The sequence below is a fragment of the Dipodomys spectabilis genome, unplaced genomic scaffold (genome assembly GCF_019054845.1).
Source record: "Dipodomys spectabilis isolate Male_0828 unplaced genomic scaffold, ASM1905484v1 ptg000210l, whole genome shotgun sequence".
Lineage (NCBI taxonomy): Eukaryota > Metazoa > Chordata > Mammalia > Rodentia > Heteromyidae > Dipodomys > Dipodomys spectabilis.
In genome coordinates this window covers 2,351,348-2,377,990 of record NW_024870887.1, presented here as the reverse complement: position 1 = coordinate 2,377,990, position 26,643 = coordinate 2,351,348, and the positions used below count along the sequence as shown (strand labels likewise).

The window sequence follows — 26,643 nt, the reverse complement described above, 5'->3', positions numbered from 1 at the left end:
TTTTTCTCATTTTCAATAAGAAAAGTTACTTTTGTGACAAGCGAGGGCAGGAGGAGAGTGAGGAGAACTTGTAGTCTGGTCACATTGATTGGAGTCCATAACTTCCTCCAGCTCTGTAGTTTCCAAAGATACCAAGAGTTGTCTCCTCTCGTATGAAGAGGAGTGGAATCTCCCCACACACACACTTTTTTTTTTTGGCGGCTGTTTTATTTATTTTTTATTATAATGGTGATAGAGAGGTTATAGTTATATAAGTCAGATAAGGAGTAAGTTTCTTTTTGGATAATGTCACCCCTTACCTCACTCTTTTCCAGTTTTTCCTCCTGTCCTTACCCATAAGATATGTAGTCCATTTTCAACATAGTGTATAGTGAGTAACACTGCTGCATTTATGCACCCTTTGTCCCTCTATTTCTGTGCGCGCCCCCCCCCCCCCCCAAAAAAAAAAGTCTCAGCCTCGTAAACCACATGCTCAGAGTCATGTATACCAAAAGTTGTTCATTGTCAGCAGGGGCTGTGACAAAGCCAGTTCTCTCATAGGAGAGGGAGAAATGACTCCTGTCTTTTGTTCAGGCGCATTTTTATACAGTCAGTGGACTAGAGGGGCTACTCTGCCTATTGCTGGACTCTGAAGATAGTGAGTAGGCAGGGTGGAGCTCAGGTCTGGGTGGAGGGTGTTCCATGATGCAGCTGGGGGCTAGAAGCCCAAAATGGAAGAGAACATACTAACACTCCTACCTTCCCAAAGACAAATAAATGAACAAACAAGACAAAAAGAAAACAAAAACAAAAAAACTCTTGTTTCTATTTCCTGGTGTTCATTTTGATAAATATGATTTTATATAATATATAATGAGTCACATAGGCATTGTGCCTTTGTGTTCCCCTAAGAGTATCCTCCTTTGGTCTCACTGTGTGGAATCTTCTTTATAAATAACATTTACTAGTCCATTAGTTTTTTCTTAAATTTTTGGTGCCAGTACTGAGGCTTGAACTTGGATTTAGGTTCCCTGCCTTTGTGTTTTAGCCCAAGGCTGGTACTCTACCACTTGAATCACAGCACCACTTCTGGCTTTTTGGTGATTAACCGGAGATAAAAGTCTCTTAGACTTTCTTGCCCTGGCCATCTTTGATCTGCAACCTTCAGATCTCAGTGAGTAGCTGACTACCTAGGATTATAGGCAGGAACTACAAACTTTTGGCCTTGCGAACATCTTAATCATGTTGCTTAAATAATTTGTGTGTAGGGCTGGGAAGGTGGCTCAGTGGTAGAGTGCTTGCCTTGCATGCATGAGGCCCTGGGTTCGATTCCTCAGCACCACATAAGTAAAAAGAAAAAAAAAGCCGGAAGTGGTGCTGTGGCTAAAGTGGTAGAGCGCTAGCCTTGAGCTGAAGAGCTGAGGGACAGTGCCCAGGCCCAGAGTTCAGACCCACGACCGGACACCCCCCCAAAAAAAAATGATTTGTGTGTTGACTGCAGTCAAAGCAAGACAGGAGACTTATGCATATAAGGACTTGTTTCCTTCTGCTTTTTTCCTGGGGCTTTGGGGGATGCTTTGTCATCTCATCTCATTGAACATGTTATCATGGGCTTTTCCCTGTGTAATCATGCTTCTCTCTTTATGTGTAAGGAAATTGAAGTAGATTAATAACCCACTCTACCACTTCCACCTTGCTTCTCCTAAAACCTAAGACACAATACCAGTTCTAGTCATTTCCCCTGGTCATGCTTGTTTAAGTATTAGGTAGAAATCTTCTAAATTTCTGGTACTGCCAAGTTGATAATGTGGAACTTGCTGGTCACTGATGGTTCACACCTGTAGTCCTAGCCACTCAAGAAGCTGAGATCTGATCCAGAAAATTGGAAGTGGAGCTGTAGCTCAAAGTGGTAGAGTGCTAGTCTTGAGCAAAAGAGCATAGGGACAGTGCCCAAGCCCCATGGCCAAAAAAACAAGAAAAAGAAAAAAAAGTTGCTTTCTTTGTATTTGAGGCAAAATATTTTCTTTTCTTTTTTTTTTTTTTTTTTTGGGTCCGGTCATGGGGCCTGAACTCTGGGCCTGGGCGCTGTCCCTCAGCTCTTCAGCTCAAGGTTAGCACTCTACCACTTGGACCACAGCGCCACTTCTGGCTTTTTTCTTATGTGGTGCTGAGGAATTGAACCCAGGGCCTCGAGCATGCAAGGCAAGTGCTCTACCACTGAGCCACCTTCCCAGCCATTTGAGGCAAAATATTTTCTTGAACTCTGTTTTAATGGCGAGGTGGCTAATTGGAAGGACCCAATTAAAGCAGACCCTATTAAAAACGAAAGCAGAGCTGGAAAGGTGGCTTAGTGGTAGAATGCTTGCCTAGCATGCATGAAGCGCCGGGTTCCATTCTTCAGTACCACATAAACAGAAAAAGCCAGAAGTGGCACTGTAGCTCAAGTGGTAGAACGCTAGCCTTGTACAAAAGGAGCTCAGGGACAGTGCTCAGGCCCAGGCCCTGAGTTCAAGCCCCAGGACTGGCCAAAAAAATAAAGCAGAATGGGCTGGGGGAGGGGTAGGCTGAAGTGGTAGAGGTCCTGGATAGCTAAGTGCAAGCCTCTGAGTTCAAACCTCAGTATACAAAATAAAGGCTTCAGCTTATAATGAAAATACAACATAAGTGTCTGGCATAATTACAAACCTGTAATCCCAGAACTCAGGAGATAGAAACAGGATTGAGTCAACTCCAGAATAACCCATTTGTAATGATATTGTGAGCATTGTGGTTTTTTGTTTGTTTGTTTGTTTTTGTTTTTGTTTTGTTAGATGTGGGGCTTGAACTCTGGGCCTGGGTGTTGTCACTGGGCTCTTCGGCTCAAGGCAAGCACTCTACCACTTGAGCCACAGTGGCTGGGAAGGTGGCTCAGTGGTAGAGCACTTGCCTTGCATGCATGAGGCCCTGGGTTTGATTCCTCAGCACCACATAAGCAGGGGGAAAAAAAAGCCGGAAGTGGTGCTGTGGCTCAAGTGGTAGAGCGCTAGCCTTGAGCTGCAGAGCTGAGGGACAGCACCCAGGCCCAGAGTTCAGGTCCCATGACAGGACCCAAAAAAACCCAAAAAACCACTTGAACCACAGTGCCACTTCTGGTTTTGTGGTAGTTATTTGGAGATAAAAGTCTCACAGACTTTCTGCCCGGGCTGGCTTTGAATCATTATCCTCAGATCTTAGCCTCCTGAATAACTAGGATTATAGGTGTGAGCCACCAACATCCGGCCAATGCATTCTTTTTTTGTTGTTTTAACATCAAATTGATAATATGTCAATTCTTTCCCATATATAAACCTTTTCATAAAGATAAGATCTAAAGCTAAATTGCCTTACTCTTAGGCATTTCTCAGGACATCTAAAAATTGAAATTCTCTATCCCAAATTCTCTGTTGCAAAACTTAAGTATTGTAATGAACTGTGCTTCTCTATATTCATGTCAGCACACTTGGTTCTACTGTGTATGGTAGCTGTTTTGCTATCAGTGCCTGTTCAATTCAGCTACTAGGAAATGACACCAACATGTACTCACCAGGAGTTAGTACTAGTTAGTAGCCATAGTAATTTCTCTTTATCTTTGTTTGTCTTCGTGTGTCCCACCTTCCCTTCCCCGCCTCCCCCCATAAAAAGTCTGAGGTATCACTTTCTCTTTTCTTTCCTATCATAAATGCAAACTTCATAGAACATGAAAGAACAGCTGGTGCCAGTGGCTTAGGCTTGTAATCCTAGCTACTCAGGAGGCTGCCATCTGAAGATTTCAGTTCAAAGCCTGCCTGAGCAGAAAAATCTGTGAGACTCTCCTCTCCAATTAACCATGGAGAGTTGGGGAGGGAATAGCTGGAAGGAGAGCTGTGGCTCAAGTGGTAGAGTACTATCCTTGAGCAAAAGAGTTCAGGAGCTGCATCCAGGCCCTGAGTTCAAATCTTAGGACTGCCCCCCCTTTCCCAAAAAAGTCTGATTGCTATTTATTATAGATAGTGACTTTTTTTTTTTTTTTTTGGGTCCGGTCGTGGGGCCTGAACTCGGGGCCTGGGCGCTGTCCCTCAGCTCTTCAGCTCAAGGCGAGCACTCTACCACTTGAGCCACAGCGCCACTTCCGGCTTTTTTCTTTTTGCTTATGTGGGTGCTGAGGAATCGAACCCAGGGTGGCAGGCATGCAAGGCAAGCGCTCTACCACTGAGCCAACTTCCTAGCCCTAGATAGTGACTCTTAAATGAGGCACTTTTGTTCACATATGAAAGGTTTGGCCCACTTCTGATAATGCTCCATAGAAACAGCTAAAGAAGTAGGAAGTGGTTATATCCTGCGCAACGTTTTTTTGTTGTTGGTGGTTGTGGGGCTTGAACTCTAGACCTGGGCGCTGTCCCTAAGCTCTTCAACTCAAGGCCATCGCTCTACCACTTGAGCCACAGCACCACTTCTGGTTTTCTGAGTGGTTTATTAGAGGTATGCCTGGGTTGGCTTTGAACCATCATACTCAGATCTCAGCCTCCTGAATAGCTAGGATTACAGGTGTGAGCCACCAGTGCCTGCTTTGCCCTCTTGTATTGATAAGCCTAAATCTATTAATGTAGAGATGGACTGTCAAGATTAAAACTACACTTGATTGTTTAGATGGAATGATCTTAATTGCCCTTATTTTAAACTGGCATTTCAAGGCTTTCCACAAAGTCATGTTTCATGATTCACCTTAAGGTTAGCCTTAGGAACATTGATACTACCAAAGAACCCTAAACATCTTTTCTAGGTTGTATCTACTTTGGTCATTCATGATTAAAACTCTAATTTTTCTGTTTATTTGATCACTTCTATTGAAAATTTAAACAGTGACAGTAATGCATCCTTTTTTGGTCTTTGGGGCTGAACTCTGGGTCTGGGCGCTGTCCCTCAGCTCTTCAGCTCAAGGCTAGTGCCCTACCACTTTAGCCATTTCCGGCACCACTTCCACCTTCTTTCTGCTTATGTGGTGCTGAGGAATTGAACCCAGGGCCTCATGCATTCGAGGCAAGCACTCTACCACTGGGCAACTTCCCAGCCCCTGTTTGTTTGTTTGATGCCAGTCCTGAGTCTAGCTCAGGGCACTGTCCCTGAGGTGTTTTTTGTTTTGTTTTGTCTGTCGTTGTCTTCCCCTTCCCCTCCCCCCCCTCCCCCCAAGCTAGCATTCTACTACTTGAGCCATAGTTCTACTTGCAGGTTTTTGGTGGTTAATCAGAGGTAAATCTCACACACTTTTCTGCCCTGGCTGGCTTTGAACTGTAATCCTCAGATTTTAGCTTCCTGAATAGCCAGGATTACAGGTATGAGCCACTGGCTTCTGGCTACATCTTTTTTTTTCTTTTTTCTTTTCTTTTTTTCTTTTTTTGTGTGTGTGGTGCTGGGGATCTAACTCAGGGCTAAGATGTATCCTTTCCCCCACCTGTCATTCTTCACTAGAACATCCTGAAAAAATAAACAGAGATGCTTTGTGTAGAAAAGCTCCAGCAAGATCCAAGTGTTTGGTCCCAGATCTTAACACAGGTAACAGGATATGGTATAGAGAAGTAATAGTGCTTGATAGCAAAATTGATAACAAAAATTTTCATTGTATCTTTCCCTCCCTCAGTGTCGTCTAGACTGTCACAGCCATCCTCCCCACAGTCAGGCTGCCCATCACCCACCATCCCAGCAGGTAAAGTCATTTCTCCATCACAGAAGCACAGCAAAAAGGCACTAAAACAGGTAAGCATTGCTAGTTTGTGTTTACTAGTCAGATAATCTCCCAAATAAAAAATATGTTAAAGAGCCAGGTGGTGGCACACTCTGGTAGTCCTAGATACTTGGTAGGCAAAGACTGGAGGATTGACAGTTTGAGCCCAGACTGGACAATATAGCAAAACCTTATCTTCAAAAGAGGACAGGAGGGGGCATTATTTCAGCAGGTACTGAAAATTTTTGAAGCTTTTATATTAAGCTGTTGTAAGGGGAAATTTTATGCACTTCTGTGAAATATCCATTGTAGGTTTTTGGTAGATACTTTGTCACATTTTTGAAGTTCTTAATTTTTTTCCCTAGTTTGCTAAGCAGTTTCTTTTTGCATGCTTTTTGAAAATCATGAATAGCTGTTGAATTTTTCATGTTTGTTGTCTTTTTTCCCCCCTTCTTTTTTTTGCGGTGCTAGGGATCTAACCCAGGGCTAGACACATACTAAACAGGTGCTTCTACCACTGAGCCACATCCCCTGCCCTCAGGTTTGTTTCATTTGAAATTTGTTGAGATGATCATATAGATTTTTTCTTAATTTATCAAGTATAATTACATAACTGAATTCTCTCTTTTAAAAAAAATAGCTTACATTGGTTATTCAGAGGAGTATTTCATTGTTACATTTAATTTTTTTAAAGAGGTTCTTGCTTTTTGCCTGGATCAACCAGGACTAAAATCCTCCTATGTATATTTTCTTCATAGCTAGGATGATAGGCATGAGCCATCAGGCTCAGCCTTTACTTGGTTGAGATAGGACTCTCACAAACATTTTTTCTGGAATTGGCCTTGAGCCCTGATCCTCCTGATGTCTGCCTCCAGAGTAGTTAGGGCTACAGGTGTGAACCACTATGCTTGGCCTAAATTTTCTAGTATTATTGGTAGCTCTGTGGAATAATCCTGATTGTGCTTACAAAATAATTTTTAAAATTATTGAGTTTTCTTATAGGTTTAGTATGGTTTTACAGTGTTGTGCTATCTTAGAGTAGTTGTGAAATCAGGACTGCTCTACCATCATAAACTATAAAGATCTCTTTTTTGCAAATTTTGAAAATTTTACAAATTAGTACTTTTCAAGTTTTTTTTGTGTGTGTGTGTAGGGGGCGGGTGGCGGTGATTGTTTTTCAGTCCTGGGGCTTGAACTTAGGACCTGGGCGCTGTCCCTGAGTTTTTCTGTTCAAAGCTAGCACTCTACCATTTTGAACCACAGTTCCACTTCTGGTTTTCTGGTTAATTGGAGGAAAGAGCCCATACTGGCTTTGAACCAGGATCCTCAGATCTCAGCCTCCTGAGTAGTGAGGATTGTAGGCAGAAGCCACCACCTAGCTTGTTAAGATTTAATAACATTTCTTAAAATAATTTTTAAGATTTAATAACATCTCTTAAAATATTTTTTTCCAGAGATGTACAAGTCGTTATGTGGAAAAACGAACTTTACAACTTTGGGGGTGGGGGGAAGAGGGGGATTGAGTGGAGGGGTGGAGGGAGGATGGGAAGGGGAAACAAAGGAGGAGGATACTATGCTTGATAAGAAATGTACTCATTATCTTGCCCATGTAATTGTAACCCCTCTGTACAGTATTTTCACAATAAAAAAAATAATTTTTCCAGCATCATAGTAGTAGCTGACACTAATTTCTTGCTTTTTTTTTTTTTTTTTTTTCCTCTTCTCTCTTTTTGTGCTCAACCTGGGGCTTGAATTCAGGTCCTGAGCTTTTTTGCTCTACCCCTTGAGCCGTAGCTCCACTTCTGGCATTTTATTTATTAATTGGAGATAAGAGTCTTACATATTTTCCTGGCATGTGATCCTTAGATTTCAACTTCCTAGTGGCTAAGATTACAGGCATGTACCATCACCTAGTTTCTGCCCTTTTTTTTTTATCCTTTTGGTGGTAGTAGGGCTTGAACTTAAGGCCTTATGCTTGTTGTTATACTTGCTAGGCAGATACTCTGCAACTTGAGCCACACTTCCAGCCTTTTTTGTTTTGTTTTGCTTTAGTTATTTTTCGGGTAGTGTTCATATTTTGCTCAGATATGATACTTCTATTTACAATCTCCCACATACCTGGGTTACCTTCCAAGTAACTAGGGTCACAGATACTTGCCACCTGGATTATTTTGATGGAGTCTTACTTTTTTTCTGGGTATCTCAAACCATAATCCTCCTATTCTCTGTCTCTTAAGTAGCTTAGAGTACAGGTATGACCACCACATTTGGCCTGTTTTCTCTTTTTTTAGCCAGTTTTTAGGAATTCAGTCTTTCTTAGAAACAGTCATCTTAGCTGGGTGCTGGTGGCTCATATCTAGCTACTCAGGAGGCTGAGATCTGAGGATCACGGTTCAAAGCCAGCCTGGGCAGGAAAGTTTTTGAGACTCTTATTCTCCAATAAACCACTCAGAAAACCAGAAGTGGCACTGTGGCTCAAGTGGTAGCACTAGTCTTGAGCTGTGCCCAGGCCCAGAGTTCAAGTCCCGTGACCCCCCCCCCCCCCCCGCCCAAAAAAAAAAGTCATTTTTACCTACTTTTTTCAAAAACTGATAGAATGTTATAATTGAGGTTTTTTTTGTTTTTTTGTTTTTTCCGGTCATGGGGCTTGAACTCTGGGCCTTGGTGCTGTCCCTCAGCTCTTCAGCTCAAGGCGAGTGCTCTACCATTTGAGCTAAAGCGCCACTTCCATCTTTCTAGAGGTTTATTGGAGATAGGAGTCTCATACTCTTTCCTGCCTGGGCTGGCTTTGAACCCTTATCTTCAGATCTCAGTTCCTGAGTAACTAGGATTACAGGCGTGAGCCATGGGCGTCAGACTCCGAGTTTTTTGTTTTTGTCTTTGTTTTTTGTTTTGTTTTTGGTACCAGTCCTGAGGCTTGGAACTCAGAGCCTGGGCTTTTATGCTTTAAGGCTACCATTCTACCACTTGAAAACAGCTCCACTTCTGGCTTTTTTTTGGTCAGTCATGGGGTTTGCACTCTGGGACTGGGTGCTGTCCCCGAGCTCTTCAGCTCAAGGCAAGTACTCTATTTCTTGAGCCACAGCGCCACTTCCAGTTTTCTGGTGGTTAATTGGAGGTTAGAGTCTCATGGACAACACACAAGCCCAGAGTTCAAGCCCCAGGACCTATAAAAAACAAAACAAAACAAAGTTTAAATTACATGATTTTTACAGTGTTTAAAACCATAGCTTTTTACTAAAATCTATCTTTAAGTTATCTGGAAGATTTTCAGAAGTGTAAGATGTGCTTTTCCACAGGGAAAAGGCAAGTGTAGAATCTATTAGGTGGTTGGTGATGTGTATAAGACTGTAACATAGTTCTGTATGTCCAGTGTACTCTTGTATCTTTCATTTTTTTTTTTTTTTTGTCTTTTTTTTTTTTTTTTTGTCCGGTCGTGGGTCTGAACTCTGGGCCTGGGCGCTGTCCCTCAGCTCTTCAGCTCAAGGCTAGCGTTCTACCACTTGAGCCACAGTGCCACTTCCGGCTTTTTTCTTTTTGCTTATGTGGTGCTGAGGAATCGAACTCAGGGCCTCAGGCATGCAAGGCAAGTGCTCTACCACTGAGCCACCTTCCCAACCCTGTACTTTGTATCTTAAGAATCAAATATTGTAGAAGTGGCGCTGTAGCTCAAGTGGTAGAGCGCTCGCCTTGAGCTGAAGAGCTGAGGGACAGCGCCCAGGCCCAGAGTTCAGGCCCCATGACCGACAAAAAAAAAAAAAGAATCAAATATTGTGTGTTCTTGAGGGGATGTCAGTATGGTATGTAAATTTAAGCTTTTGTTCCCAGTGTATTTTTCATAATATAAGTTAATATAAATTATTCTGTTTTTAGTCTTTTACCCCAAATGAGGGGATTTTATTATTTATTAACTTCAAAATTATGAACTGTGTTTGTAAACTACTAAAGGGAGAAGAGTTGTGTGTAGTTTTTTATTAAAAGAATTTAAATTATTAAGCTCTAGTCATGAGTCTGAATTTATATAGATACAGCAGAAATAGATGAGATCTGTGATTCTGTTAAGTTTTGTAGTATTCTGGAATGACCTTTGGTCCTATCAAATGATGAATATTGATGATTCACCACTTGAGCAGCCTATGGACATCTTCTGGTCAGATTGCAAAGCATGAGAGAACAAGCCATACTCAGCTGTCATTTTTCACACAATGTGCTCTGCTTCATCTACTCTAAAGCTTGTATCTAAATTCAACATCTAGCACTTTTTTATTTTTCTCCATTATCTGCTTATAGCAAGAAGATGAATTGTTGACACTGCCTACACCACAGCCAGGGATGTGTATGAATGTTAAACAGCATAGCAGCCAGTTGTTTCACATTTGTCTGTATAACAGGCATGAAAGTTTAAGCTGACAACTGGCTAATTAATGTCAGAATTTTTTTTTTCTGAAAGTTACATTGTTGATGTTTGTTTATCTGTGTGGGGGGGAGAAACAAAAGAAGAAAAACCAAGGGTTTCATGCATGCTAGGTAAGCACTCTACTGCTAAGCCACATTTCCAGCCAGTTTTTTCTTTCTTTCTTTTTTTTAAAGTTTTAGTGTTTTTCTTCTTTTGTTTGATTAAGAAAATTGCTTTTGGTATTTTTATGGTTAAAGTTTAAGATTTTTTTTTGGTTTTCTCTTCTTTCTTAGTTTTATTATCAAGAATATGTATGAATTAAGAACTTCATAGAAATAAAAATAATTTGAAGTAATCAGAAAGAACCATGCTGTTCTTCAAATCAGCACTGTCTAGTCTTCCTTTCCTTCTGTTTATTGCATTGCTGCAGATTGCTGACTTTTGATCATTGGGATAAGTCCCATTGTTCTTATCCATGATAAAGAGTTTTTCAACACTTCTGAATCATAATAAGTAAGCTAAGTATTTGTTTTTCTACATAGGATTGATACTTATAGTACTACTCTTCTTGGTATAGGGTTGAGAATCCTGTTTTCAGAAATGATAAAGAATGTACAATTCTCTAATTACAAGATTGCAAAATCATTGGTAATTTTTAAATTCTAAACAATGTTAGTGACTTTCCTTCATATTTCCATCTAAGTGAACGATTCTGAGAATAAAAATCCAGTCCTTTTTTTTCCTTTTTTCTTTTTTGGTCATTCAGAAACTTCTTCTCAAGCCGTTTTTATTTCTTTTTTTTTTTTTTGGGTCCGGTCATGGGGCCTGAACTCTGGGCCTGAGCGCTGTCCCTCAGCTCTTCAGCTCAAGGCTAGCGCTCTACCACTTGAGCCACAGCGCCACTTCCGGCTTTTTTCTTTTTGCTTATGTGGTGCTGAGGAATCGAACCCAGGGCCTCATGCATGCAAGGCAAGCGCTCTACCACTGAGTCACCTTCCCAGCCCACCGTTTTTATTTCTTTTATTAGTATACATTAGTTAAACAGGGAAAACTCAGTCATTAGGAGTTATGTTTCATTGGCTTAACTTAGGTTTGTCTATCTTGATAGATTTCATAGAAAGTCAATAAATGGTATGGTTCTCACCACTCAAAAAAGCCATTCAGGTGGGTTTTTTTGTTTTTTGTTTTTTTTTGGGTCCAGTCGTGGGCCTGAACTCTGGGCCTGGGCGCTGTCCCTCAGCTCTTCAGTCAAGGCTAGCACTTTACCACTTGAGCCACAGCGCCACTTCTGGCTTTTTTCTTTTTGCTTATGTGGTGCTGAGGAATCGAACCCAGGACCTCATGCATGCAAGGCAAGCACTCTACCACTGAGCCACCTTCCCAGCCCGGTTTTTTTGTTTTTTGAGGGTTGTTTTTGTTTTTGTTTTTGTTTTGGTCAGTCCTGGGGCTTGAAGTCAGGGTCTGGACACTGTCCCTGAGCTTCTTTTGCTCAAGGCTAGCATTCTACCACTTGAGCCACAGAACCACTTCCAGCTTTTTCTGTATATGTGGTACTAAGGAATCGAACCAAGGCCTTCATGCATGCTAGGCAAGCACTCTACCGCTAAGCCACATTTCCAGCCAGTTTTTTCTTTTCTTTTCTTTTCTTTTTAAGTTTTAGTGTTTTTCTTCTTTTTATTTCTTTTCTTTATTTCTTTTTGTTTATGTGGTACAGGGGAATCAAACCCAGGGCCTCATGTATGCTAGGCAAGCACTCTACTACTTAGCCATATTCCCAGACCAGCCATTTAGTTGTTATAATTAAACTCTGATTTGTTTTGTTTCTTACAGTCATTTTTTTTCTTCATAGGCCCTAAAGCAGCAGCAGCAGAAGAAACAGCAGCAGCAGCAATGCAGACCTAGCATGTCCATTGCCTCCAACCAACACCTTTCTCTTAAGACTGTCAAAGCAGCCAGTGATTCTGTCCCAAACAAAGCTGGTAGGCAGTTTAGTAATATTTAATGGGCATTTCTTTTCCCCAGTATTTTTCTGTTGATTTTACAAATTTATGTAATGCATCATCATATTAAAGTTGATTCAGTCACAGAATTATTATATTGCCAAATCATCATTATAAATCCTCCTAGGATAAATGGAAAACCTGTGTTGTAAGTCATTATACAGTTATTTAAAGGTACATCAATGAGATTTATAATGAGATTGTAAGAAGGAAATTAATGACTACCTCCCATAATGTCTAACTTAATAATAACATTTGCAAGCTTCTCATCTTAACCTTACAAATGTCTTGTTATTGTGTCATAGTGAACTCCTTACCAGTGTCTCCTTCAAAAAATCAGAAAGTTCCCAAGAATATGTAGTATGGCTTCAGTTTCCGCTGCACATTTGCCTTTGGATCTTTTTGTTATTGTTTGTCTTGTTTTTAATCCAAGCTGGCTTCAGACACTGTATTACATTACATAATTCATTTTGACGTATATACTTTTGGGGGGGGGGAGGGGGAGAGGGGAGCTGCCATAGAATGAAAGTTCTGAGTCTTGCTTTTTTGTTAGAAAGGAGACTTGCCACCAGAAATAAATATAGTATAGGAAGGCATTTTACTTTTTTTTTTCTCTTGTCAAACTTGGAACATATTAGCAGGGCCACATTTCCTCAAATATAACTCTCTTTAGTTAATATCGTATGATTCTTTGTTTGATTTTTGTCTATATCCTCAGTGGCGCCAATATTTACATGTTTTTTCCTTAGCAATATGGGAAGGAAAGCAATCTGATGGACAGTCAAGCAGTCCCCAGAACTCAAACTCCAGCTTTTCTTCCTCAATGAAAATGGAAAGTCCCTTGCTAAGCTTGGGGAAGAAGTCTTTCCAGAGGTCTGACAGGCTCCACACAAGTAAGTTAGTTTACAGAGACTTCCATTTTTATTTCTGTAACTTATCATCTATGTAACCGAAATTCATTAGCTATTGCCATAGGTTTAGTGCATGATTAGAGGTACATAGCAAGGATTAGACATTTCTTTTGTTGATGTAATTTTAGGGATTCTGTTTATTTGTTTTTGTTAAACTAGGGATTGGACACATGACTTTACACTTGATAAGGAAACACTCTGCTATACCTCCAGCCTGACATAATTACTTTTGGGTCCTTTCCCTTTCCTTTTCCTTTTCCTTTTCCCTTTCCCTTCCCCTCCCCCTTCCCTTTCCCTTTCCCTTTCCCCTTCTGTTTCCCCTTCCCCTTCCCTTTCTCCTCCCCCTTCCCTTGCTTCTCCCCCTTCCCTTTCCCCTTCCCCTCCTCTTTTTTTTTTTTTTTTTTACAAGTTTTTTATTGTGATTAAGTGATTACATAAATTTCACAAAATTCACAGTATTGTGGGATAGTGATACTTAAAGTCACAAACACATTTTAACCTTCATGGGGCAAATTGTCTTTATCGTGGTCTATAAAGTTTATGAGTTCTATGAGCTTTGACAGTGCACATTGGGTGATATGTACATTCCTTTCCTTTTGCTTAGTGTCAGCTGTTCCTCTTTCCCACTTACTCCCTCCTTCCCACTGCTGCCATTGAGTTGCTTAGTTCCTATTAATCAATGTCCAGTGCAGCTGGTGGGTCCTGCTGTTGTATGTTTTCCTGTTTCCCTCTGTTTCTGTGTCCTCCTCCTAGTTTTCCTTCAGTGTGCACATATATACCATTTATGTGGTCAGCAGTATGGGGTCAGTTAGTAATGATTCGACCGGATGAGTCCTTCCCCTCCTTTTTGCCTTTTTGTTGTTGTTTGTTTCGCTTTGAGACAAGATCTTGCTTTGTAGTCCAAGCTGGCCTTAAACTCAGTTCTCCTGCTTCAGTCTCCCAAGTGCTGGCATTACAAGTGTTTACCACAATACCTGGTCCTGACCAGACTGATTTAAGACATAATATAAAATATGGATGGAATTCATATAATTTGTCTTTTTTATATGTTTATTATCCACTGTTCACTTTTTTTAGAAATTTTTTTGTAACAGGAATGTACAGAGGGGTTACAGTTACAGCTCTTAACTATCTTCCTGTCCTCTACTTACCAAACTTCATTTCAGAAAAAGATGTTATCACTTTGTGGTTTCTCTCTCTCTCTCTCTCTCTCTCTCTCTCTCTCTCTCTCTCTTCCTCTCCCCCTCCCCCCCTTTTTCCCCCCTCCCTCCCTCCCTCCCTCCCTCCCTCCCTCCCTCCCTCCCTTCCTTCCTTCCTTCCTTCCTTCCTTCCTTCCTTCCTTCCTTCCTTCCCTCCCTTCCTTCCTCCCTTCCCTCCCTCCCTTCCTTCCTCCCTTCCTTTCTTCTTTCATCGGTCATGGGGCTTGAACTCTGGACTTGGGCCCTGTTCCTGAGCTCTTCACCTCAAGGCAAGTGTTCTACCACTTGAGCCACAGGGCCACTTCCAGTTTTCTAGTGGTTGATTGGAGATAAGAGTCTCATGGATGTTCTTGCCCGGGCTGGTTTTGAACTGTGGTCTTTAGATCTCAGCCTTCTAAATATCTAGTCATGAGCCACCAGTCCTGGCCTTCTTTCTTTTTTTTTTTTTAGCTAGACCTGGGACTTGAACTGTGGGCCTGGTACTGCCCCTTTTTGCTCAAGGCTAGTGCTCTACCACTTGAGCTACAATGCCACTTTGAGCTTTTGCTGTTTATACGGTACTAAAGAATTGAACCCAGAGCTTCGTGTATATTAGGCAAGCACACTACCACTGAGCCACATTCCCAGCCAGTTTCTCTTTCTAACAGTAAGTTGCTTTGTCCTGGTTTTTTAATGTACTTCTGTAAACTGAAAGAAAGATTTATAATTACATATGACAAACAGAACCTTTTTTTCCTCCTCCTTTGAAAACCTCACTAAAATGAGAATATGGGGGAACAAAAAGATTGAATCCATATATGTGAAGAAAAGAAGAACCAATTGGGCAGTGCCAACAAATTTTGAAAGATGAAAACTAAATGAAAGGCCGGCGCCAGCGACTCATACCTGTAATCCTAGCTACTCAGGAGGCTGAGATCTGAGGATCGCAGTTTGAAGCCAGCCTCAGAAAAGTCCCTGTGAGACTCTTATCTCCAATTAACCACTCAAAACCTGCAAGTGGTACTGTGACTCAGTGGTAGAGTGCTAGACTTGAGCACAAAGAGGCTCAAGGACAGCACCCAGGCCCTGAGTTCAAGCCCCACAATTAACCAAAAAAAAAAAAACAACCAAAACCAAAAAACTGGATGGAACTGAAAAGCAGGTGCCATTAATAAGCAAGCCATCCATAGCTGCTGAACACCAGAAAGGTTCAAGAAGTAGAGAGATGATGTATTACAGAAGAGAAAGGTTAAGGCATAGGTTTGAAAAGAAGAGCCTCGCTGAGAATATGGTTGAATGGTAGAGTTTACTTAAATACGCCAAGTCCCTGGATGCATTACCAGCACACCAAAAAGAAGAATTTTGTTTGCAAGTTACTGAGTAGTTTGAAGTTTTACACAGAAAAAAGGCCTATTTTAAGGTGAAATTGATTAAAAATGCTTCAAATATAGAAACACAACATATAGCTAAGGGCAGATTGTATACTGAACTCAGGGACACCCAAGTAAAATTCAAACACTCAAAGGTGGATCTCCTGTTGGCTTTTAGAATACTTAATAGTGAAGCACATTCCTGCCACCACTACTTCGCATCTCCTCCTACCAGGAGATGGGCAGATTGGTATCTAAGGAAATTGAATAACCTCAGAAAAAAGATTAAGACAAATTTACCAAGTTCCCAACAAATATATCATCAACTCTGGGCACTGGTGGCTCACGCCTGTAATCCTGCCTACTCAGGAGACTGAGATCCAAGGATCATGCTTTAAAGCCAGTCTGGGCAGGAAAGTCAGTGAGACTTTTATCTCCAGTAAACCATTCAGAAAACCAGAAGTGGTACTGTGGTTTAAGTGGTAGAGCACTCACCTTGAGCTGATGAGCTGAGGGACAGCGCCCAGGCCCAGAGTTCAAGTCCCATGACCGACAAAAAAAACAACAAAAACAAACATATTGTTCTTTTCACATTTCTTTGAGGCCCATAATCTAGAAGAGCTGCCATGTACACGAAATTTGCACTTAGTTTTTTAGTACTTTTTGTTTTGTTCTATTCACTAAGATTCCTTTGAAGAAATCCTTCATCAGGAGAGGAAGAAACAGGTGAAACAGATTCCAGGAAAGAGAAAATATAAAAATTACTATGATACCACATAAGCAAAAGAAGAAATCATATCTATAACAGAACAGAATCCTTTTTTATTTTGAGGCACAATAAAGCCTAGGTTGCCCTAGAAGTCACCAGGCCTTCAATTTACAATCCTGCCACAGCCTCCCAAGTACTGATATTATAGGTATGCATCATCACACCTGGCTGAGAATACTATTTTTATTGTCATTTTATTTTTCAGTGCTAGAGATCAAACCCATGGCCTTGTACATAATAACTAAGTGCTATACCAGTGAGCTACATCACCAGTACCGGAGACACCTGGCTCCTTGCTCTGTTTTTTTTGCTCAGGGCTGGTACTCTACCACTTGAGCCACACTTCCATTTCTGTCTCTTTACTGAGTTAATTGGAGGTAAGAGTCTCAGAGACTTTTCTGCCTGGGTTGGCTTTGAACCATAATCCATAGATCTCAGTCTTCTGAGTAGATGTCATGAACTACCAGTGCCATTTTGTGTGTGTTGTGTGCGCGCGTGTGTGCGTGCATGCGCTCACATGTGTGCATGTGTGTGATGGGTGTATATATCAGTCCTGAGGCCTAAACTTAGGTTCTGGAGCGTTTTGGTGATTAAATAAGCCCTAGCTGGCTTTAAATTGTGATCCTTAGATCCTAGCCCCCTTAAGTAGCTAGAAGTACTGGTATGTGCCACTGGTGCCCAGCTAACAGCAGCATTTTTTAAAGTAAGAAAAATGACGTGTTGAAAGATAGTAAATTATATGCTAGTTGAAATTTAAATATATATTGGAAATACTGAAAGATGAAACTGAAAATTTTCCTAGAAAATATGTCAGGGCAAAATTCTGTGAGAGCAAAGAGGCTAGAAAATTGGAACACTAATAGTCCTAAATCATAAGGCAATCTAAAAGGAAGAACAGAAGTTTGAAAAGGAAGTAAATGGTAAGACAAACTATATAAGAGCATCTTAGAGCGGGCGCCGGTGGCTCACGCCCTAGCTACTCAGGAGGCTGAGATCTGAGGATCCAGGTTCAAAGCCAGCCCGGGCAGTTAAGTTGGTGAAACTCTTATCTCCAATAAACAACTAGAAAACCAGAATTGGCGCTGTGGTTCAAGCAGTAGAACGCTTGCCTTGAGCTGAAGATCTGAGCTGAGGGAGCACCCAAGACCAGAGTTCAAGCCCACGACCAAAAAAAAAGAACATCTTAGAATTAAAAGTTCATGAACGATAAATGTCAAAAAATATAAATAAAAACTGCACCAATAAACAGTGTTTTGAATTTGAAAACATCCAGGATAAGAAGGTTCCAAAGAGCCTCCAAGAAAGAGAAAGAAAATGTTTAAGACTCAAAGATTCAAAAACTGGGATTATACATGTTTATTAAAGCATTGTTCTCAATAACCAAGACGTAGAATCAAACTAATGGCAATATGGATAAAGATAAGTATTTACATACAGTGTAAATTCTGATATTGATGACATCTCTGAGATGTGATAAACTTCAGAAAGATAAAAATTAGTGATCTCACTCATGTGGAATCTAAAGTGTTGATCTCAGAAGTTGAGTAGAACAGACATTACCAAATGCTAGGGAAAGTGAGGAATGTAGGGAGGAAGGATGGGGAAAGATTACTCAGTAGGTACTAAGTTACAATCAGATGGAGAAATTGTTGTTTTGCTATTGACAGTGTGCTTTGTATATGTTAGAATAAGTGAGGAAGTAGATATACTTGCCCTGATTTGAACTTACTGCAATGTGTATGTGTCATGAAACAAAAGTGGCAACTCAAAATATGTACAATTTTTATCTAAGTTAAGAAATTTTAAATATAATTTATCTTGTTGTGGAAACAGTATGCTTAACATCATTAAATCAGTCTCAAGTTGCCCAAGAAAAATAATTATGATTGCAGCTATCTCTGCAACTAAGGGAGATAATAAAAGAGAAATACTGCAGGCTATTAGAAAGGTAGTTCAGGGGCTGGGAGGTGGCTCAGTGGTAGAGGGCTTGCCTTGGATGCTTGAGGCCCTGGGTTTGATTCCTCAGCACCACATAAACAGAAAATTCCAGAAGTGCTGCTTGGCTCAATTGGTACAGTGCTAGCCTTGAGCTAAGAGAGCTGAGGGACAGCACCCAGGCCCCATGGCCCATAAAGAAAAAAAAAAAGAAAGAAAGGTAGCTCAGTGGCAAGAGTGGATGCTTAGCACATGTAAGACCCTACATTTGCTGTCAGTATAGCAGTGCTTTTAAATTTCGAGAGTTAGACAAAATATTTATGTCAAATACAGGTTTAGAGCCTTAGATATAGAGTGGTGAACAGAATAAAGTTTCTTCCTTATAGAGCCCATATCTGCCTAAAATTCCAGTTAAAGTAATAACTTTAGGGGGCTGGGAAGGTGGCTCAGTGGTAGAGCACTTGCCTTGCATGCCTGAGGCCCTGGGTTCGATTCCCCAGTACCACATAAGCAAAAAGAAAAAAAGCTGGGCCAGGCGCTGGTGGCTCACGCCTGTAATCCTAGCTACTCAGGAGGCTGAGATCTAGGATCGCAGTTCAAAGCCAGCCCGGGCAGGAGAGACCGTGAGACTCCCATCTCCAATAAACCACCAGAAGACCGGAAGTGACGCTGTAGCTCAAGTGGTAGAGCACTTGCCTTGAGCTGAAGAGCTGAGGGACAGCGCCCAGGCCCAGAGTTCAAGCCCCACGACTGACCAAACAAAAAAAAAGAAAAAAAGCTGGAAGTGGCACTGTGACTCAAGTGGTAGAGCGCTAGCCTTGAGCTGAAGAGCTGAGGGACAGTCGTCAGGCCCCACGACCGGACCGCCCCCCCCCCCCCCCAAAAAAAAAAAAAAGTAATAACTTTAATATCTTTTTTTTGTCTGTCGTGTGGCTTGAACTCTAGGCTTGGGCGCTGTCCCTCAGCTCTTCAGCTCAAGGCGAGCGCTGTACCACTTGAGCCACAGTGCCACTTCAGGTTTTCAAGTCATTTATTGGAGATAAAAGTTTCATGGACTTTCCTGCCCGGGCTAGCTTTGAACGGTGATCCTCAGATCTCAGCCTCCTGAGTAGCACCAGCGCGCCCGGCTTTTAGTATCTTTTTTTAATTTTAATTTTATTGCCAAGGTGATGTACAGAGGGGTTACAGTTACATAAGTAAGGTAGTGAGTATATTTCTTGTCAAACTTGTTACCCCCTCATTTTTTCCCTCTTTCCGTCCCTCCTTTAGTATCTCTATTGTAATAGAAGTGTAGAATTAGAAAAATTATTGAGAAATTGTATACTGAGATTCTCTAGCTTTCATGGAAAACAACCCTAAAAAAGAAGGCATAATTGACTTTGATCCAGTGGCTAAAATAAATGAAAGTTCATCTTTCATGCAAGTGAGGATTATGGCACTTTTTACAACAGAGCCACATGAGCATTTTCAAAACACTGAAAGAAGTTGTACAGTTTGTATAAAACCTAAGTGATAAATCCAAATTAATTTACATGAAATAATCTTATCATAATTGGAACAATTTGTTTTAACTTTATTAAAATAGACAGTATAATAAGTCTTTATATCCCGGATTCAGACAAAAATACAGCTCAAAATTTTAAATGCAGTACAATAAATTAAAAAAGCTTATGATGTTTTAAATTTTAATTTAGAACTTTTGCCATTTGAGGCACAATAAAGTATTTTCCAAGAACGTTTTGATCAGTACTATGGTTTATGGCTACCTCTCAGTCATAAAGAGGTTAATTTTTTTTTTTTTGGTCAGTCCTAGGGCTTGAACTCAGGGCCTGGTGCTGTCCTTGAGCTCCCTTACTCAAGGCTAGCACTCTACCTCTTAAAGCCACAAGCACCACTTCAGTTTTCTGGTGGTTAATTGGAAATAAGAGTCACATACACTTTTCTGTCCTGGCTGGGGTTTTTTTTATTTTTTTTTTGTTTTTTTTCCGGTCATGGGACTTGAACTCTGGGCCTGGGAGCTGTCCCTCAGCTCTTCAGCTCAAGGCTAGCACTCTACCACTTGAGCCACAGCACCACTTCTGGCTTTTTTCTTTTTGCTTATGTGGTGCTGAGGAATTGAACCCAGGGCCTCATGCATGCAAGGCAAGCACTCTTTCACTGAGCCACCTTCCCAGCCCCTCCTGGCTGGTTTTGAACCGCTATCCTCAGACCTCAGCCTCCTGAGTATCTAGGATTACAGATGTGAGCCACCAGCACCGGCTAGAGGCTAAAATTTTTTAACTGAAGCTTTTTTTTTTTTCCAGTCCTGGGGCTTACACTCAGGGCCTGGGCACTGCCCCTGAGCTTCTTTTGCTCAAGGGTAGTACTTGAGCCACAGCTCTACTTCCGGCCTTTTCTGTTTATGGTACTAAGGAATTGAACCCAAGGCTTGTGCATGCTAGGTAAGCACTCTACCATGGAGCCACATCCCTAATCTTAACTGAAGTTTGAAGTAGGTACCTATGACTCCTTAAGAGGCAGAAATCAGGAGAATTGAAATTATGGCCAGCCTAGGGAAAAAGTCAGTGAGAGTCCATCTCAGCCAGTAACAGGTATGGTATCTACATGGCTGCCATCCCAGCATGCATGAAGCATAAAGAGTAGCATCATGATCCTGACTGGTTCTGGCATGAACATGAGACACTACACTATCCCCAAAATAACCAAAGCAGTAAGGGCTGACTTTGTGGCTCAAGTAGTAGAGTGTCCAGCCCCATGTAGCACATGGGGCTCATACACACACACACACACACACACACACATAATGCATGCACACGTGCACACACACAAACACACACACACACACACACACACACACACACACACACCTATCCCCCATACCCTCCCCACAAAAGACCTGAAGTTTGGTTCAGCTGTGTGAAGAAAATGAATGCAAACTAATAAAAATTATTCAATGACCACTGACCTCTAGTTTCATGAGTTCTATGTGGAAAAGTTGTTTGTTTCTTTCCAATCTATAGAGTGGCAATACTTTTTATAAATAGGAACTGGTAACCACTGACATTATTGCCAGTAAGAGTCCAATTAAATCACCATATAGTCTTCAAGTTTAGAATGGCTTTTGATGAAAAGAATGTGGTTAACATATAGAAATGTTTACTTTTTATTAGAATTTACTGGACAGCATTTACCTTTACCTCTCAAATACTCGAGTCTATAAAGTTGAAGTTTGTCTTGAGACTAAGAATTCTTGAGACCGTCTCCAAAATAACCAACAAAAAAGCCAAGCTGGAGGCATAGCTCAAGGAGTAAAGTACCAGGCAAACAGGAGGCCTTAAGTTCAAATCCCAGTAATTATTACTACTAATAATAATAAAGCACTGAACTTTTTTTTCTTTTATCTTTTTCTTGGTCATAGGGCCTGAACTCTGGGCCGGGGCACTGTCCCTCAGCTCTTCAGCTCAATGCTGAAGTACCACTTCTGGTTTTCTGTTGGTTCACTGGAGATAAGTGTCTCATGGACTTTCCTGGTCCAGGCTGACTTTGAACTGAAATCCTCAAATCTCAACCTCCTGAGTAGCTAGGATTACAGACATGAGCCACCACTCAGATTCTCTTTTTTTTTCAAGTCATGTTTACTTTGGAGTCCAGGATAACCTTGATTTTGTTATACTTCTAGTTCACCCTCTCCAGTGCTGAGATTACAGGCACACACTTCCATACCTGACTCTTCACATTTTTGTTCTCTGGTTTTCTTTCCCTAGAAGTCAGACACAAAGGATAACAACTATATTTTTGCCTTTCTCCATTTATTCTTAGAAACTTCATTTAGAGTACCCTTAGTTTTTTGTTTATCTTCATAAATGTCTTTATTTCATGTCCAATTTTGAAGAATAGTTTGGTGGGCATACCAGAGTTGGTAGTCATTTTGGGAAAGATGCTTGCAAGCTGTTTGGGTTTTTTTTTTTTGGTCTCCCTTTCACCACTCCCCAACCCTTTACTGAGGATCAAACCCAGGTCCTCACACATGCTAAACAAGTGCTCTGCTATTAAGTTACATTCAGCCTCTTGTTGACTTTTATAAATACTTTTACCAAACTCTTTCTAAGCATGGGTTTCTTATTTCCATGGAATATGCTGTGCTCCTAGATTCTTAGGTCTGTAGCCCTCATGATTATTGTACATTATAATTGTCAGTTTTTTGCCTTTTTAAGTCTCTCAAAATAATGTTTAATATTGTGAAAAACTTCTTTAATGAATCCATAGTATCTGGTTTCAGTGATTTATGTCCTACATTTCTAAAATTCTGTCTTCTAAAGTCAGTTCCTTATATTGTCCTCATCCTTGTAATTCTATTTTATAATTTTTTTTTATTTTTATAATTGGTTGGGTGTTCTTTGTGAGATAGTGTTTGGCTTCATTTTGAAGTTGACTAATTTGCATAAAATTTTTTCCTTCTAAAATGTGAAATGAGGGGCTGGGAATGTGGCTTAGTGGTAGAGTGTTTGCCTAGCATGCATGAATCCCTTGGTTCGATTACTCAGTACCACATAAACAGAAAAAGCCAGAAGTGGCCCTGTGGCTCAATGATAGTGGACTAGCCTTGAGCAAAAGAAGCTCAAGGATGGTGCCCAGGCCTTGAGTTCAAGCCCCGGGACTGTCAAAAAATAAATAAAACAAAATGTGAAATGATTTTGCTTCTGATTCATCCAGGCATAGAAAACACCCTTATAGCCGGGCGCTGGTGGCTCACGCCTGTAATCCTAGCTACTCAGGAGGCTGAGATCTGAGGATCGCAGTTCAAAGCCAGCCCGGGCTGGAGAGACCATGAGACTCCTATCTCCAATAAACCACCAGAAAACCGGAAATGGCGCTGTAGCTCAAGTGGTAGAGCGCTCGCCTTGAGCTGAAGAACTGAGGGACAGCGCCCAGGCCCAGAGTTCAAGCCCCACGACTGACCAAAAAAAAAAAAAAAAAAGAAAACACCCTTATATGGGGCTAGGAAGGTGGCTCAGTGGTAGAGTGCTTGCCTTGCATGTATTAAGTCCCTGAGTTCGATTTCTCAGCACCACATAAGCAGAAAAAGCCGAAGTGGAGCTGTGGCTCAAGTGTTAGAGCAAGCGCTAGCCTTGAGCTGAAGAGCTGAGGAATAGTGCCCAAGGCCAGAGTTCAAGCCCCACGACTGACCAAAAAAAAAAAATTGTTACTTAGATGTTACATTTTCTTACATAAAGTTGTACCGGAGATTTCAGCACTGTCAAGTATAGGAAGTATTTTTTTTTCCTTTACTTTTTCCCTGCATAGTTTCACTACTAGGCAAAAAATGGTTTTGGTTCCTTTGTTTAAATTGCTTTTCATCTTCTTGTTTTCTTCACAGAACTGGAGCTTGAACTCAGGGCCTAGTATTTGTGAAGCAGGTGCTTTAAAGCATCACTTGAGCCTTAGCCCATTTTGCTTTTTAGTTTTCAAACAAAGGCTTTGAGATTTTACTTAGGGCCAGCCACAGCCCACAATCCTTCTACCTGTGTCTCCCAGTACTTGATCCATATGTACATGCTACAGTGGTCAGGTTTTATTAGCTGAAATGGGGTTCATTCACTTTTTATTTGGGTTGACCTAGAACTATGACTCTTCTGGGTAGTTGAGATTACAGGCATACTCCACTATACCTTCTAGATCTAACATATTTCTTTAAATATTAAAATTTTTATAATTTGCTGGGCATGATGTCATACATCTATAATTCCAGTTATTCAGGAAGCTAAAGCAGAAATATTGCAAGTTCAAGGCCAGCATGGGAAATTTATGGAGACCCTCTCTCAAAATAAAATTTTTGTTTTGTTTTGCTAGTCCTGGGGCTTGTAGTCAGGGCCTGAGCACTGTCCCTGAGCTTTCTTTGCAAAAGGCTATGACACTCTACCATTTGATCCACAGTGCTTCTTCTGGCTTTTTCTGTTTATGTGGTACTGAGGAATTGAACTTCATGCATGCAAGGCAAGCACTCTACCATTAAGCCACATTCCCTGCCCAAGTCTCTCAATATTTTGACTTTTTTTGGGGCGGGGGGAGAGGGGTGTCAGTCCTGGGGCTTAAACCTAGGCCCTGGGCACTGTCCCTGCACTTCTTTTGCTCAAGGCTAGCATTTTACCATTTGAGCCACAGTGCTATTTTGGATTTTTTCTGTTTATGTCGTACTGAGGAATCGAACCCAGGACTTAATACATTCTAGGCAAGCACTTTACCACCAACCCACATTCTCAGCCCTGTCTCTCAGTTTTTTGAAAGACTATAATCTGGTTCTGAACAGATCTCCTAAAACTGCTGTTATTTAATATATAATATTTTCAGCTATGCAAATTAAGATGATGTCTCATTTATATACACATGGACAGACAGACAGATAGACAGATCGATAGATAGATCGATCTCAAGGATTGAACATTTTCCCTGAGTATTTTTGCTCCAGGCTATCATTCTACCACTCGAACACAGCTCCACTTATTTTGGAGATTAGAGTCTCATGGACTTTGCTGCCAGGACTGGCTTCAAACTGATCCTTGGATCTCAGCCTCATAAGTAGCTAGGATTACAGGCATGAGCCACCAGTAGCTTGCCAAGGATGTCAGTGTAATTTTTATGTTTATATTTTCCTTTATTTTTAGCAGCACTAGGGAATGAACCCAGGGCCTCACTCATATTAGGTAAGCTGTCTAACAATGAGTACATACCTAGTTTGTATTTTTTTTCTTTCCTTCCTTCCTTCCTTTCCACCTTCTTCCTTCCTTTCTTGTTTTTTTTTTTTCTTTCTTTCTTATTTTGGCACAGTTTTGGAGTTTGAATTCACAGTGTCTCACTTGCTAGGTAGGTGTTCTACCATTTGAGCCATGAATTCACAGTGTCTCACTTGCTAGGTAGGTGTTCTACCACTTGAGCCATGACCTCAGCTCTTATAACTTGCATTATTTTTTCCAGAAGTGTCTGGTGTTTTTGCCTGGGGCTAGCCTGACCACTGTCCTCATGCTTCCTACATAGCTACATAGCTGTGATCACAGACATGTACCACTGTGCCTCACTCACTTATTGGTTGAGGTGAAGTCTTGTTAACTTTTTGTCCATGCTGTCCTCAACTGTAATCCTCATCTCTGCCTCCAAGTAACTGGGCATTAGCCACCGTATTTGGCCCAGCTATGTTTTCTTTTTTTTTTCTTCTTTGTGTTCTCTGTATTAATTTAAAACATCCTACATAGTGTCATTAATCTTCCTAGGGTTATTTTATATTTGAGGGGGAACAGAGGAGAGGATAATTAGCTTCTAGGTATGTTGAAAAAATCTACTTTAACAGACCTGGTTCTCTCTTTGAAGGGAAAATAAACTGTACAATTAATTCTTTTATCCTTTGTAAATGAAAAGATTTGCTTTGTTGGCCTTTGAAGAAACTTCCTATACGTTAACCTCCAAATTGTGAGGCTCAACTGTTTTGTTTTGTTTGTACTGTACAGCAAGATGTTTAGATAAAAAACCTAATCATGAGGGGGAGGTTCAAGTGACTCTTTTCTATATTTTGTAGGGCAAATGAAAAGAACTAAATGTGCTGACATTGATGTTGAAACACCAGACTCTATTCTGGTTAATACAAATCTTCGAGCACTGATCAACAAACACACTTTTTCGGTTCTTCCTGGAGATTGTCAACAGCGACTCCTTTTACTGCTTCCAGAGGTAGATCGACAGGTACGTGATAGCAAGCATAAGCAACTTTTTTTTTTTTTGGGTCCAGTCATGGGGCTTGAACTCTGGGCCTGGGCACTGTCCCTCAGCTCAAGGCTAGCACTCTACCACTTGAGCCACAGCGCCACTTCCGGCTTTTTTCTTTTTGCTTATGTGTTGCTGAGGAATCGAACCCAGGGCCTCATGCATGCAAGGCAAGTGCTCTACCACTGAGCCACCTTCCCAGCCCTGACTCAGCTTCTTAAGTGTTGGTTTTGGATTATGGGGTGCCACTAAGTCAAGGTTTTTTGGTTTGTCTTTGCATATTGCCTGAATTTGCCTGATTTACTTTGATAGGCAGTTGTTTCAGCACTGCCTCTTTGTGTTTGTTTTGTTGTTTTTTGCTTGGTTGGGTTTAGGGTTAGGGTTTGTTTGTTTTTGTTGGTAGTGGGACTTGAACTCTGGGCCTGGGCGCTCTGCTGTCCTTCAGCTCTTCAGCTCAAGGCAAGCGCTCTGCCACTTGAGCCACAGTACCACTTCTGGCTTTCTTGTAGTCTATTGGAGATAATAGTCTCATGGACTTTCCTGGCCCGGACTGGCTTTGAACCTCTAGTCTCAGATCTCAGCCTCCTGAGTAGCTCGGATTATAGGCGTGAGCCACTGGTTTTTTGTTCTTGTTTTT

At 41.1% G+C, this 26,643-nt stretch overlaps 1 protein-coding gene across 2 annotated transcripts in view; it reads left to right on the top strand.

Moving 5' to 3' along the window:
* Positions 1 to 26,643, top strand: part of Asxl2 (ASXL transcriptional regulator 2) — an 87,606-nt gene that overhangs the window by 46,258 nt on the left and 14,705 nt on the right. For both annotated transcript variants that reach the window (XR_006150161.1, XM_042696655.1), the window contains exons 6-9: positions 5,612 to 5,727; positions 11,941 to 12,070; positions 12,841 to 12,984; positions 25,822 to 25,985. Coding sequence is in view for 1 of the 2 variants with exons in the window: in XM_042696655.1 (XP_042552589.1) it covers positions 5,612 to 5,727; positions 11,941 to 12,070; positions 12,841 to 12,984; positions 25,822 to 25,985 (554 nt within the window). In the remaining variant the exon portion in view is untranslated. The remainder of the gene's footprint in view (positions 1 to 5,611; positions 5,728 to 11,940; positions 12,071 to 12,840; positions 12,985 to 25,821; positions 25,986 to 26,643) is intronic.